Source organism: Chroicocephalus ridibundus, chromosome 4, assembly GCF_963924245.1.
Source record: "Chroicocephalus ridibundus chromosome 4, bChrRid1.1, whole genome shotgun sequence".
Taxonomy (NCBI): domain Eukaryota; kingdom Metazoa; phylum Chordata; class Aves; order Charadriiformes; family Laridae; genus Chroicocephalus; species Chroicocephalus ridibundus.
In genome coordinates, this window is record NC_086287.1 from 53,573,190 (window position 1) to 53,586,277 (window position 13,088).

Sequence of the window (13,088 nt, forward strand, 5' to 3'; positions counted from 1 at the left end):
CACTGTCATGTTGCATTTTGTAACCCCTTGAGATACTTCCAACTGTTTTTTCTTCACTGCCCTTGGGGTCAGAGCTCCACTGGGTCTCACCCCTGCCTTTCCATGACGGCACATTTGGGATAAGTCTCCTCCACGCAGAGTCCACAGAATGCACCTGGCTCAGGCACTCACATACATATCATCTTCTCGCTGTAGCTGATGCCGTGTTGGGGAGCGAGGGCTGGTCAGACCCAGATGAAGACGTGTTCTCAAAAGTATTTGGTGGTTGTGGATCCCAGCTCCATAAACACCTCACATCGTCCAGAACTGCTCAGCCCACGCGCCAACCTGTCTTGGCAGCTCTCTGCTGTGTTTCTTTCCATGTTCACAGCATTTTCTAACCAGTATCTGGGTGCCTCTTTACTGCTGAAGGAGTCTTCTTGCCTGGAGTCAGCAGTTTCTGTGGTTCTACCAGAAGATATCTAGGAAGCCAAAAACCTCGGCTGCCTAAAAACTGCCAACATAGAGTGCACTGCTGCCCTGCTCTCCTCCCAGCACACAGCTCCAGAGCCCAAGTTCCTGTGGCATCTCTTCCACCTGCCCTCCCCATGCCTGGGAAGGAAAGGCGCAGTGCTCTTGGGAAGCTGGCTGCCCTGCCCCATTAGGATTCTTTGGGAATCCCTGCGAAAATCTTTCCTGATCTGTAAAACTGGCTGCTCACGTTTAATGTATGGGTCCGGTATTAGTTCAGCTTGGCCAGCTTCATCCCTAGCAAGAACCTTTCCATTTTCAGCCTGTCGGATATGACAAGCGCTGTCACGTAGTCACTTCCAGTCTATTGCCCTTTCTTCCTACGACGACTGGATTTTCCCTCCCTGAGGAAACAGGCGGTGCAGCATTTGACAAGGCTGTTGCAGCCCAGCTTGGGGAGAAGGTTAAGACTGGACTGAACAGAGGCACCTGACAGCAGTTGGACTGGTTAAATTGGAGGCAACCACAGCTTGTGAGTGGTCTTACACCCGACAAGGTAGGGACAGTCTTCAGTCCTCTGCATTCACCGCCTGGCGTGACACGAGCCCAGTCTGTGCTGGGTGCTCTCAGGGAATAAAGAGCAGCAAATCACCCCGTTACCCAGCACAGCGAACCAGCTCACCCGGCCGCAGCGCTGCTCCTTGAAAAGCAGGCGGGCGTACGAATTACAATTTCACACATCCTAAAATCTGGTGCTGTGCAACAGCAACAGACCGACATAAGCAGCTGGGTCTCATCAGCTCCTTCAACTTTAAGGCACTTTTTCCCTCAAGAAAGAAACACCAGGTAACTACCAAGCCTGCAGAATACTCAATATCACACAGATATACTGCCAAGAAAAAATGACACAAACTATTGCCTGCAGTATCAAAACCCAGCCCCATTTGTAATTTAAGCCAGTCCGAGCCAGGTAGATTGAAGAACTGGAAGTCACGCTCTGCTGACAAGCGCTGGACCGTGTCTCTTGCTTTGTTTTGATTCTGGAGGCAGCGCTGAATTTAACTCCCCAAAAGGAATCTCATTTTCATTGTTGGTCAGCATAACGAAGCTCAGACCAAAGACAGCACACACCTCACAATTTTACGGCTCGTGTGTTCTTAACAACGTACCACACTTGGTGGGAGAAAAAGAGTTCATTTTTGGCAGAACAAGCAACTTTGTAAAGTACCGCTCAGCTCTTCAAAAACTGAATATAATAAACTTGCAGCAGTTAAAGCCTGAGATTTTTACAGACATTGAAAACAAAAACTTGAACCTGAACATTAGAAGTCTTTTTAGAAAAGCTTTTCTTTTGACCTTTGCTTTATACGCCACATATACCCGCTGTATATTTTCAGTACACCGAGCTTTCCATCTGCATCACAGCTATCAGGGCAGTCGTATCTCACGCTGGACAACATCACCACACTTACAGTTGGCACAAAAGTGTGATGTGAAGTTGGTGTGCACTCTGCCAGTAACAAGGCTGTCACGTCCGATCGAGAGCACACAACAGATTTCACAATTTCCATCCTGTGATTTTTGAATTAAGGAATTGCTTTAGAGCTGATGCTTCTGAAAATAAGGGGGGGAAAAGCAGTTTAAGGGAACAATTGCTATCTCAAGCTGAGGGACAGCAAGCACAGAAAAAACTTGGTGCCTCTGTCTTTAAAGCAAAAAAGATTAATCTAGAGCACAGTATTAAAATACTACAGAAAATTCAATAACATTATATGGTCCTAATTTCACATCATTTTAAAAGCCCAAATTGAAGTACAACAACTTTGTCGGTTGTTCACATTTCAACATCAGTTTCTTTATCAGAAACCATTCACACTGCAGTGGAATACAAACAATAGAAATTTAACTGCACTTATCCTATATGATATTAAAGTGCTAAAAATGCTATTTATTTTAAAATACACACACACACACACGCACACTGACGTTACTTTGCATGGAACCGAGCAGGAGGAGCATGCAAAGTAAATTTCTGCGTAGGGTTAGATATACAGGAAAAAAAAAAGCTTTTACCGTCCGGCACAGGCGAATTTAATTCAGAAACATTGTAAGACGGTAATGGTGCCACTCTTGCTGAATGTTTCTTCATCCTTTGAAATTGCTTTCCTACTCACACGCTCACTTCGTCTTTAGTCTGCATCGCTTTTGGTCCCCAAGTACTATAGTAAACACTCGGCTATGGCTGGTGGCTAGATGTTGTTCTGGAGATGCTGCAGGAGGCTACGAGTACTGATTTGCTGTTTCCCTGGGAAACCATTTGCAACACATTCAAACAATGCTTGACCTCTGCTAACACTTTTCTTTCATTCAATTGTTAAGCGCAGCAGATAAAATATAAATATATTAGCTATCGCGCTTGGTAAACTTGAAAGCGCAGCAGCCCCTTTGCATGAAAGCAAGCATTTCATCAAATATCTGTGCTGTGTTAGCGAAGCAGACGGGAGATTTCTCAGATAACTGCAAGGGAATTATGCAATGCAATTTTCTGGTTCCTTACACTGTGACAATATATGGATGATTACAGTAATTATTTTAAATAAACTTTGAATAATGTAACTCTTATAGAGCCGCTAAATCAGGAATGCCTTAGGCAAAAGTGCCGGTGACATCCGGCTCTGAATCTGATAACGAAGCAATGGAATTGCAGGAGTCTCTTCTCTTTTAATGCCCTACAAAAATTGTCACAACCAGGAGACATATATATATAGGCCACGGTTGGTCTACATTTCTTCCTCACTTCCCTTGAGGCAGCTGGGACACTTTTTTCCCCTGTTTCACATCCATCTTCTCTCTCTTCTACTCCTTTTTTTTTTCATTATTATTATTCATGCTATTGGAAGTTGTTCACTTGGAGCACTGAGAAAGTTTCATTGAGCAAACCAGTGCCAGCCCGCACAATTTTTGCAGCTCTTAGAAAACGCCATCCACTTGTGTAACCCAGCACTGTGCTGGGAGCCTGCTCTACCAGGAGCTGGTTACCAACACCTCGTAAGAGCCCTGGCTTCAGAGCTCTTCACCAACAGAACTACCACCCAGTCTCACCCAAGAATTTGTAAGTAGAAAGCTCTACCATTGATATTCAAGGTTTTTGCTATAGGTCCTACAGGAAATACAAAGGGAAAGGACGGAAAGGCAGCTTAACTCTACCAGAATCTGCTAGCAAAGCCGTCAAATTTTTAAAGACCACAAGTATATATATACACCTTTCACCTATAGTCTTTGTGCCTTTGATAGCAACTGAGAGTGGGGATTCCTGGCCTGGGGCTTGGTCCTCCATCCCCTACTCTGCCACCAAACAGGAAGAAGTTATCAACTGTAAGGAAGGCCATAAAGTGATTCGAAAAGGATCAAGAACCACTGACCTGGAATGTCAGGAGCTGGGGTTCCTAAAGCAGCCTGCAGGGATCTGACGTGTTTTACACAGTAACAAGCACCGCGCTGGGGGTATGTGTGCAAGGATCATTCCCTTCACCCACCGTAAAGAGCCAGGACATACGGAGAAGCAGAGGGGAGGAAGCAGAGTCCCGGACGGATCATCCTCCGGATGCAGCCACAGAGGAGCCTGGCACACGGGGAGAACTGAGCTATGGCATCCTAATGGATGAGGCAGCCCATGACTCCACCATACCCAGAAGGGGTAGGAAAGGACCCCTTAGGTCTTTGGGGCAAGCAAGCCAGCAGCATAGGACATTATCTTAAATGCACAACCTTGCCCTGCACACCCCTTTAATGCCGCTCTCTTATTCCAATTTGGGAGACAGACTGGCCTGCACTCTTCATTATTAATGACACAGTAAGGAGGAGACAGTGGTTAACCGTATGGAAGGGAAAGAGAAAGGAGAGAGAACCTTATCACACCCTCTCCCAAGGCCATCCCACCTCAGTGTCAAGTACCTGGGACACACTCCAGAGGAAGTACAGGGAAAAAAAAATAGTTACAGCTGCCTGATTTTCCACCCCGCACGTCCTCTCCTGGAAGGCTTGGAGCTCTCCTTTAGGATCTTCATTATAACCCCTGTGACTGATAAGGCTCTCCACAGTGACAGCCTTTTCCAAAGCATCACACTGCCATCGCATAAAGCTAACTGGCTTTTACTGCTTATCTGCATGCAGAGGATTTCCAGCACTGTGTAAGAGCCACTATTCCAAAGAAAATTATCTTCCCAATTTGCAGAAGGAATTTTATTTTCCCCTCTGAAGTGCTGAGAGTCAGCAGACTTTGTGATAGAGTAATCACCAGTCAAGTAATTGGTGGCTCCACAATCGCAAGGCTATCTATTAATACTTGTCTAGTCCTTGAGCATTCCTATAATATAAACAACATAACAGAGAGATTGTTTTTAGAAAACCATTTCTGCAAATAGGAGCTTATAATGGAATCATTAACGAACCTTAACAATGGTAAGGATGAAACGCATGAGACAATGTCAAGCAATCCGAGACGTTTCTTTCAGACAATTTCAACCTTAACGGCAGAACGTGATTGCATCTAAAAGTTGCTGCATTTTTTTCAAAGGAAAAAATCAGCCATTAGTTTAACACTGTAACTCAGAAGCCGTATTCAAACCCACAAAGCACTCTTTCAAGTATCTACCCCAGCAACCTCCACTTCATACAACAGTTAAAAGATAAAAGAAGCAGATACAAAACTGTTTTAAAAATATGTGTGATTAGTACCTATAACCCCCATCAAAGATTATAGCTTGAAAAGCATCGGTTTCTCTGGCTACAGAAGCAAGAGCTTTGGCCATCTGTTTCTGCTCCTACTATGAATAGCTGATTGCATTCCTGCATGAGATGCTGTTCATACAGAGTCCTCTGATCCTTCCTGTGTACTCTCGATCTCCACGCTAAGCGTGCTGAAGAAAAGAATTAATAGGGAGCAGAAGTGAGAGAAGCAAGCTCTGTCCCTCTCTCCTGAGCTACATCAGACACAAATCCATCCGCAAGTGGAGTGTGATGTCCAAATTTACCAGGATGGCTTGGTAACTACTCCACAGATGGCAAGTCAACATGAAATCTGTGGTTCTGTGCCATCTTACTCACCTCATGTTTATGCAAGGCACCACTGTGGGAAAATAAGGGGGTTTTTTCCCCTAAAAATTAAAGAGTAAACTAGTTACCAGGTACCTTTAAAACAGATCTTCGTACGTTGTTGCTTGACTCAAGTTCTGCACTTTCAGTCTGCAATATGTTAAAAGTTTTCTTTTACTTGCAGGGAGTGGAAACTGTGTGATACCTGGCACCTGGCTCACAACTCTGACGCCGAGCCCCAGACCACCGTCAGCCACTAGTGGATGTGCTGGATCAGCAGTCTGGAATTAACAAATCTCAGTGCTCCACATAATCAATCTACATATCCAATTATTATCACTCAGGGAGTCCCTATTTGTCAAGGAAACATGCAGTATGAATTATAGCAGTGTAAATTACACAGTGTAAACGATAGCCCAGGCTGCAGGCTCAAAGCTTCCATATCTGTTCCTAGTGAAGGCAAACACTGTTAAGACACTAACCAAAGCTCTCAAGCCAGATGAAGTATCCATTCCCTTGCACTGGTTTTACTGTAAAAGATGATCATCAAATGAGGAGAGATTCCTCCTTCCTGGCCAAGAGTCCCCGCAGTCGGAGGTCTCTGAACAGCATCCAGATGGCTTCCGACCGCCCTCCTTGTGCAGGCATGGCACGAGTCCCCGTCCCCCAGCTCAGTAAAATTTAATCCAGACGAGGGCAGGGGGAAGCGGCGAGGCTGCTGACTCACTAACCAGGCAGCAAACCAGACCTGGAAGCGCAGTCAGAATTCGAGAGTGCTGAATCACAGCCACTACTAACAAGTACTGCACGCTCACAGCAGAAAGGGACCAATACCATCAAAACATAACGTAGTGCTCTTGGCTTACACCATCTCTGTTCGCAGCAGTTAGCTCATGCGTATTTAAAGGACCTACTGCAAAAGTAAAGGCTATTTACTCTTCTTTACTGAAGCTGCAACCTACATCAAAAGGTGTAGCTGAACTCCAGGTAACCACCGGTTCACCTAAAGCGTCAACCCCACACAAACGGATGTTTGCTTGCAAAAAAATGCGCTCCAGTCACAGATGTATCCAGTTTCTGCTGAAAAAACTGGCAAGAGAGAATAAAATCATTTGGAGGTTTACCTCGTGGTAAGATATATAGGAAAAGGTCCCCATGAAGGGCACTACACCGTCTTGTGTTGCTAGTTGGTTATGGTGTATGTAGTCCTTATCAATGAACAAATTGAGCTACATCAGGTTCAGTTTGGGGAGCGTTTTTTCCCCTATGGAAAACAATTAATAGCCAAAATTACAATATTAATATAATCCTGACACGGAGTGACAGCATATCTGATGCAGAGAAGATGGCAAGTGTGCTCAGGCCCCAGGGAGACAGAATCATCTCAGCTAAAGGAAAAAGGCTGCACAAGTACATGAAACACTGAATTTCCACATTGATAATGGGATTCATCCCATTTGACTTTGGACACCAAATACTGAACCAGGTAGACCAAAAGAGATGAGTGGTGGGAAACGGATAACCCTAGAAGACAACTTGCCTGGTCTCTCTTGGATGTCTATTATGAACTCAGATTAGTAACTCCGTGAAGGCACGCGCTTCTTCCCCCTGACCGATGGTGGTGAGGTGACTTGCTCACACCTGGTCACCTGGCTTGTAGACACCCTAGTTAGGGCAGATGCTCCCAATGGGAAACACTTTGTGTGAATGCCTGATAAAGAAAGGAAAGGACTTTATCTGACTGTAGTTGATTTTGGAACAGTGTTCAGATCCAAAACTGTCGTCTTTGAACACTGCTAGTTATAAGGTCTGTATGAAATCCACTTTGCAGACATCCCTGCAGCTGACAGGTCAGTCCATCCCCCACCACTAGGCTATAAGACTCTCATAAACATGACTTTTATTGTCTCTTCCAGGCTGAGCATGTGTTTTAAGATGACAAGCTAAAAGGCCATTATCAAGTTCATTTTATCCTATTGGAATATAAATTAGATGCAAGACGCAGAAGAGAAAAACAGTCAAACTGAAATCAAAACAGATGTATACTCCAAAAGGGATTTTTAGGTACAGTCAAGTCAAGGCTTTAGTTTGAACTTTTACCTTGCTTCTAGCAAAACCAGAAGCACAGAGCAAACGTTACTCGATTCAAATGGCAAACTCAATCCAAAACAACTTCCAAGGCTTGAAGAAAAAAAGACTCCTGAATTCCTTACTCTGTCTTAACTTGGACAAAACTCTCACTGGCTTAAATACAGTTGGACATCCCTGCTCCTCAATCCAGAATATCAACTCTGCTCTGATAAGCATGCCAGTAACATCTACCAGGCAGGTCACAGTCCTGCAGGCCCACCAACTGCACACCCTCTGTGCTCTCTGCAGGAGCGACAACCCTCTGTGCCCACACACCCAGTGGCTACATCACCAAACACACATAGAGATGGCAACTAACCATTCCCCAAGGGTAAATTAACAGCATCCATAAGCCCTTAATCAGGTGGTGAAGGCCGGACTCATAGACCTGCAGGAGGAGGGCTGCGCGGTGCAGGGCAGCCCCAATGCAGAGTATTTAAGTGCTTAGAGGGTCCCACTCACTTGTTTACAGCAATTGTGTTCTCCATGCCTTACCGATGGATGGCATAAAAAACACCATATCATCATTAGCGAGTTCTTGTCTGTCTTCTCCAGATCTTCTGTCCAAAGAGCCAAAACCAGGCAAATAATTCTTAGTGGCATTTCCACCCAGGTGCTGCTGCTCCCAGCCATCACTTGGCTTGTGATGGAAAGACTGCCATAACCATAAACTCACTAATAACCAGGTATGATTTGTTTGAGAATATTCATATTGGAGGCATACTAAAGTCTCATACGTTTTGTTCACTGAGGCAGAAACTGAATTTTATCCAGGTTTTCTGGTATTCTGCAAATACTCACTGCCTGCTAAAATCTCACCTAATAACTGCAAGAAATACCTACTAAATCTGAAGAGATTTTAATTCCCTTGGGGGCTGGATGTTTATATACTGATCTCTAGTTCATGTTAACATGCGTTGCTATTTTCAGTAGATCAGACCAGGAATTCGCTCTTTAATACACACGCTGTTTTTCTAACAGAAAAATGCAATGTGATCTATTTTCAGGCTTCCTAAGCGGGCAAGTTCCAGAAATAAGGTCACCAGCACCAACTAAGCATCCACGCAAAGACAATGACATGAAGGTTTGCTGCAGTTCTCAGCTGCTGTCCAGGACAGGAAAGCTTCTCCCTGCTGCCACAAGTGAAGACCTTTTCAGTCCCCTGCGTCCCACCGGACCCCAAGGAGCTGCTGCTGACTGCTTGACTTGCTGATGGCTCCCACACCACTGCGAAACCAGTTCAGAAACACTGGGGTCACTGACAGCCAATTGTGTCTTGGCTACCAGAGACTTGATCCTGCATGGACCTGAACAGTTCCTAATGGTTTTGATGCTACCGAGTGGGTAAGATGCTACACATCATCACAATATGTTGCTTTCTATAAACCCAAAGTATCTGATGGTTGCCCCAATACCGGCACGCCTCCCCACCAGAAGTAGTCCACTGACATCTTCTATCGCACTGCTTTTGGAAAGCTTGTTATTCGCTATATGATTTTATAGACCTGACAGCTAGCGTTTCCAAGCTTTTCCTGGGAAGCACAGGGATTAAAAATTTCAGTTAAAACTAACCTCAAGTTTTCCTTAATCATACGACTTTTGAAATATAAACCGCCCACCTGCAATGATCTGGAGATACTCGCTAATGTCTCCAGAGCTGGCGATGAAGCTTCTTAGGGTTTTTATTCTGTTGTAACATGAAAACATCATATAGTAAGAAATATTAATCTTCTAATGCAATTAAAGATATAAGGAAAAAATATGAATTGTGGGCACGGAGAGCTGTTCTTCAATTTTAATAAAAGCCATTCGACATTTATGGGAACAGCAAATATATCAACTTAGACACATCTTCAATATTTTGACATTATAAGAAAAAAATACATTGATTTCACTTTGATAAAAATATTAAAAGTTACCTCCAACATTAGAAACTCACTCATCGAATCATAGAATTGTCTAGGTTGGAAGGGGCCTATAAGATCATCGAGTCCAGCCATCAACCTAACACTGCCAAAACCACCACTAAACCATCTCCCTAAAATGAATTATTCTGTAAATTCATATTTACAGAACTATCAGAAGAATAAAAAAAAAGCTGCTCAAAGAAATACCAAAAAGGACTCAAGAGGAATTTTACTTCAGCTGCACGGTGCACATAGTGTTACTGGCCTCAGAGCCTCTGCTAGGTTGACTGGAACCTGCTGTCCTAATCCTGAATCAACAAAACATGTTTATTACTCCATCACAAATTTCAGTTTAGGGGCTTTACCAACAGCCAGGCACAGTGAAGAGCAAGAACCTCATGGGGAATGCACAGAAATCTCATCTGTAGCATGCACAGACCTCGCTTGAGAAACCAGAGCTCATCAGGCTCCCTACGACACAGCTGACCTGCCTGAGGTGGAACCATCAGCTCATATGAGAAGCAGTGCTGGCCAAATGGTAAGGCAACAAGGTCATGCCATGAGCTTTTAAAAACTACCTGGGTAACATAACCTTCAGCTACCCAGAGTCTGGGCCTTCCCCATCAAAAGTCACCTGAATTTCAAGCTCCAGCCGAGTTTAAGAGTTTGAGAGAAAGGTTCTTACTTCAGCCTGTCCACTCTGAAACTCACTGGAAGTAAAACACAGCACAAGCAGATAACCGACATACAGTCTACTCAACAACAAAGAATAAATCTGGTATCAATTTCAAATATCCAATACAGACTTCCCAGACAGAATAACAAAATCAGATGCCCAAGACTTAACATTGTTTTTTTTCCCGAGGAAAACAGCTTAGACGCAATTGCATGTCAGATAATTATTTGCCTTTCCAATGTTTTATTAACAAAGCTGCCATGAGTGAAATAAGCTGCCTCCATTTTCTGGTTTTGCGGTTATGAAGTGTGTCTTCTTTACCACAAGAGAGCATTTGAGTTGCGAAAACTTCCATTTTGTGTTTGTCATCATGACTGTAGAGCATGTCAGCGAGACAGTAAATCACTTCTCATCTTTGCTGTCTTTTGGGTAGCCTGCAGTTAATTAGGATGGCTTAGGACCTTTTTTTTTCAATACCATAATCAGAATAGCAGAGCAGGCTAGAAATCCAGGGCTGGCTAGTCCCAAAATGTAGTCACCAGCATGTTCCTGTCCAGGCAGGTTCTATGCTAGAAGTAGGAGCTTCCACCACCCAACACTGCAACCCCTGCCACCCCAGATGGTACGACCAAATTCCTTGGATGAAGGAACATAACCAATTTTTAGGACAAATTATAGCACGAGATGTTTGTTATCATGCTAGTGGTGCTGCATTACTTTTCACAGCCCCTCTAATTTTAAAGGGTGGGTGCAGAATTCCCAGAGCTGCAGCTTCAGAAAAGATCTGAAAAAGGACTAAAGTGATCAGAGGTCTAAAAAAAAAACCCACAGGCCACGTGTGAAGATGGAAAGAACTGGGGTCAAACAACTTAAATTAGACAGAGGGGAGACAGCAAGTTGTCTTCATGTGCATAAAAGATTCCTGCACAAAAGAAAAGATGAATTATGCATGTCTGTGCTGACAGGGCCAGGAGCAAGAGATTTTAATTGCATTAATGGAAAGTTCAGTGGGACAATAGGCCAACTGTTAAACAAGTAGAACAGCGAATCACTAAATGAGATGATGCCAGGTAGAAAATTCCCACTGTAGGAGGGTTTCCACATCAGGCTGTCCAGCATGGACGAAGTGGAGTTGACTGCCTCCAAGCATGAGGACAGAGTAGGTCCACTTTCTATCATAAAATGATTGTCATAAATATTTTTACCTGACAACGAAGAACAGATCTCCAGAAGGTGCCAGACATACTCAGGAATACCAATCCTTCAATGCGACTACATTTGGATACTTAAGCCCTCCTGACAGTAAAGCCCTTACATTTCATTTAGCTCGTCCCATTCATTCACTCAACCTATATTCATCAAGCAATGCTGAGCTAATAATAAAAAGGCACTAGTAATAAAAACTAGCTATTATTAGCTGAGCTAATAATAAAAACTAGAGTGAAGGAAACATACTGGGAGCTCAGAATGGGTGTCAGAAGTAGGATGCTCTGCAGAATTCCCAAATAAGCATCCCGCCACTGCATCCAAATCATTGCCAGTGGTGTTTTCCAACCTGTATACCACAGGCAACCCAGGACCACTGTTAAGGACAGGCATGAAACGTTAGAAAGGAAAGCAAGCCTGCTGCCAGCAAGCATTGCTTATTATTCAGGCTTCTGTGTCTCCGTTTGACTCCTGTTTGACACCCACACCAGACACTGGATTTTAGAGGATTCCCAAGGCAGATGTGAAGCCTTGTGAAAGACTCGTGCAGCAGAGCATCAGGGCTGCACAAGGAAGGAACATGAACGAGCCGCTGTGTCCCAGCTTGGCTTCAGGAGCTGGCATTGAACACACAGTGTTGTAGCTTTTGAGGGAGAACGTGACCAAGTCCTGATTCAATGGGTGACTCTGGTTCAAGGCCCTACAGAGTAAGATCAATTTCTAGTAGCTTTGGTAGTTAGTCATAAAATTTACCACTCCTTGGGTTTTGCTATTTTATTAAAACACATTTTTATTTTCCATTTTAAGTGCTGATCTGATGCCAGGGTGGCTTTGCTTCTGCAAAATTCCAGCTACATTAATTTACTGATGATGAAATAGCAGTCCAAAATCTCAGCTGCAAGACATCAGCCTTGTTCCACCACAGACAGTCCTTGGACTTAGCAGTTAAGTAACTGTTGTAAAGGCTCAGCACAAAACATCTTCCAGCACCCGCAGAGCTCCTCTGAAGTCAGTGATCCCTGCTGAGCGCCCAAGTCCATCTGCACTCATCAGCTGCGGGTACCATAGAGGATGCTCATGCACACTTGGTCCAACAGAAGAGAGATCCCACATGACTTTAATCTCCCCTCTTCTCCCCCTGCCCCCCCCCAGAATTTGGGTCCAAATTTAAAAAAAAAAAAAAAAACAAAACAGGTGACAAATTCAGCTGGTACTAGTCTGAAAAATAACCAGTGGTGAAGTTCAAGAGAATTCTTTTGAACAGTAGCAACTTTTTGAATTTTCTAGCAGAAATCCGTTACAAATTCTTTTAAAAAAAGTCAAATCCTTGCATTATAGAAATTAAAAATTTTGGTACTAAGAAATCTCCAACCTTTTGTGAGTACTTCTTGTCTAATCTTCATATAATCCTTCCTAATACTTTTCAGTGTAAATCTCTGTTACGTGCAGCATCTTATTAGCAAGACAATGAAGATAACACAAGAAAAGTCTACTGAGCAGCATTAGGGGATTAAAGAAGGATTAAACAATCGTGACACAATGAAAATGTCGAAGCTGTGTATTCACCATAATTAGTCTGGTTTCTAATACTCTCACTGGGTCAGTTACTCCAGACCCTGGACTGT

General features: G+C 43.7%; 1 protein-coding gene across 3 annotated transcripts in view; it reads right to left on the bottom strand.

The window, feature by feature from the left end:
* SLC35F4 (solute carrier family 35 member F4) overlaps positions 1 to 13,088 on the bottom strand; it is a 121,433-nt gene that overhangs the window by 33,352 nt on the left and 74,993 nt on the right. Inside the window, exon 1 of one of the 3 annotated variants that reach the window (XM_063332854.1) lies at positions 2,524 to 2,606. The exons of the other annotated variants lie outside the window; for them this stretch is intronic. Coding sequence (XP_063188924.1) covers positions 2,524 to 2,599 — 76 coding nt within the window. The 5' untranslated portion in view covers positions 2,600 to 2,606. Of the gene's footprint in view, positions 1 to 2,523; positions 2,607 to 13,088 lie in introns of those variants that run through there. 3 annotated transcript variants of the gene reach the window in all.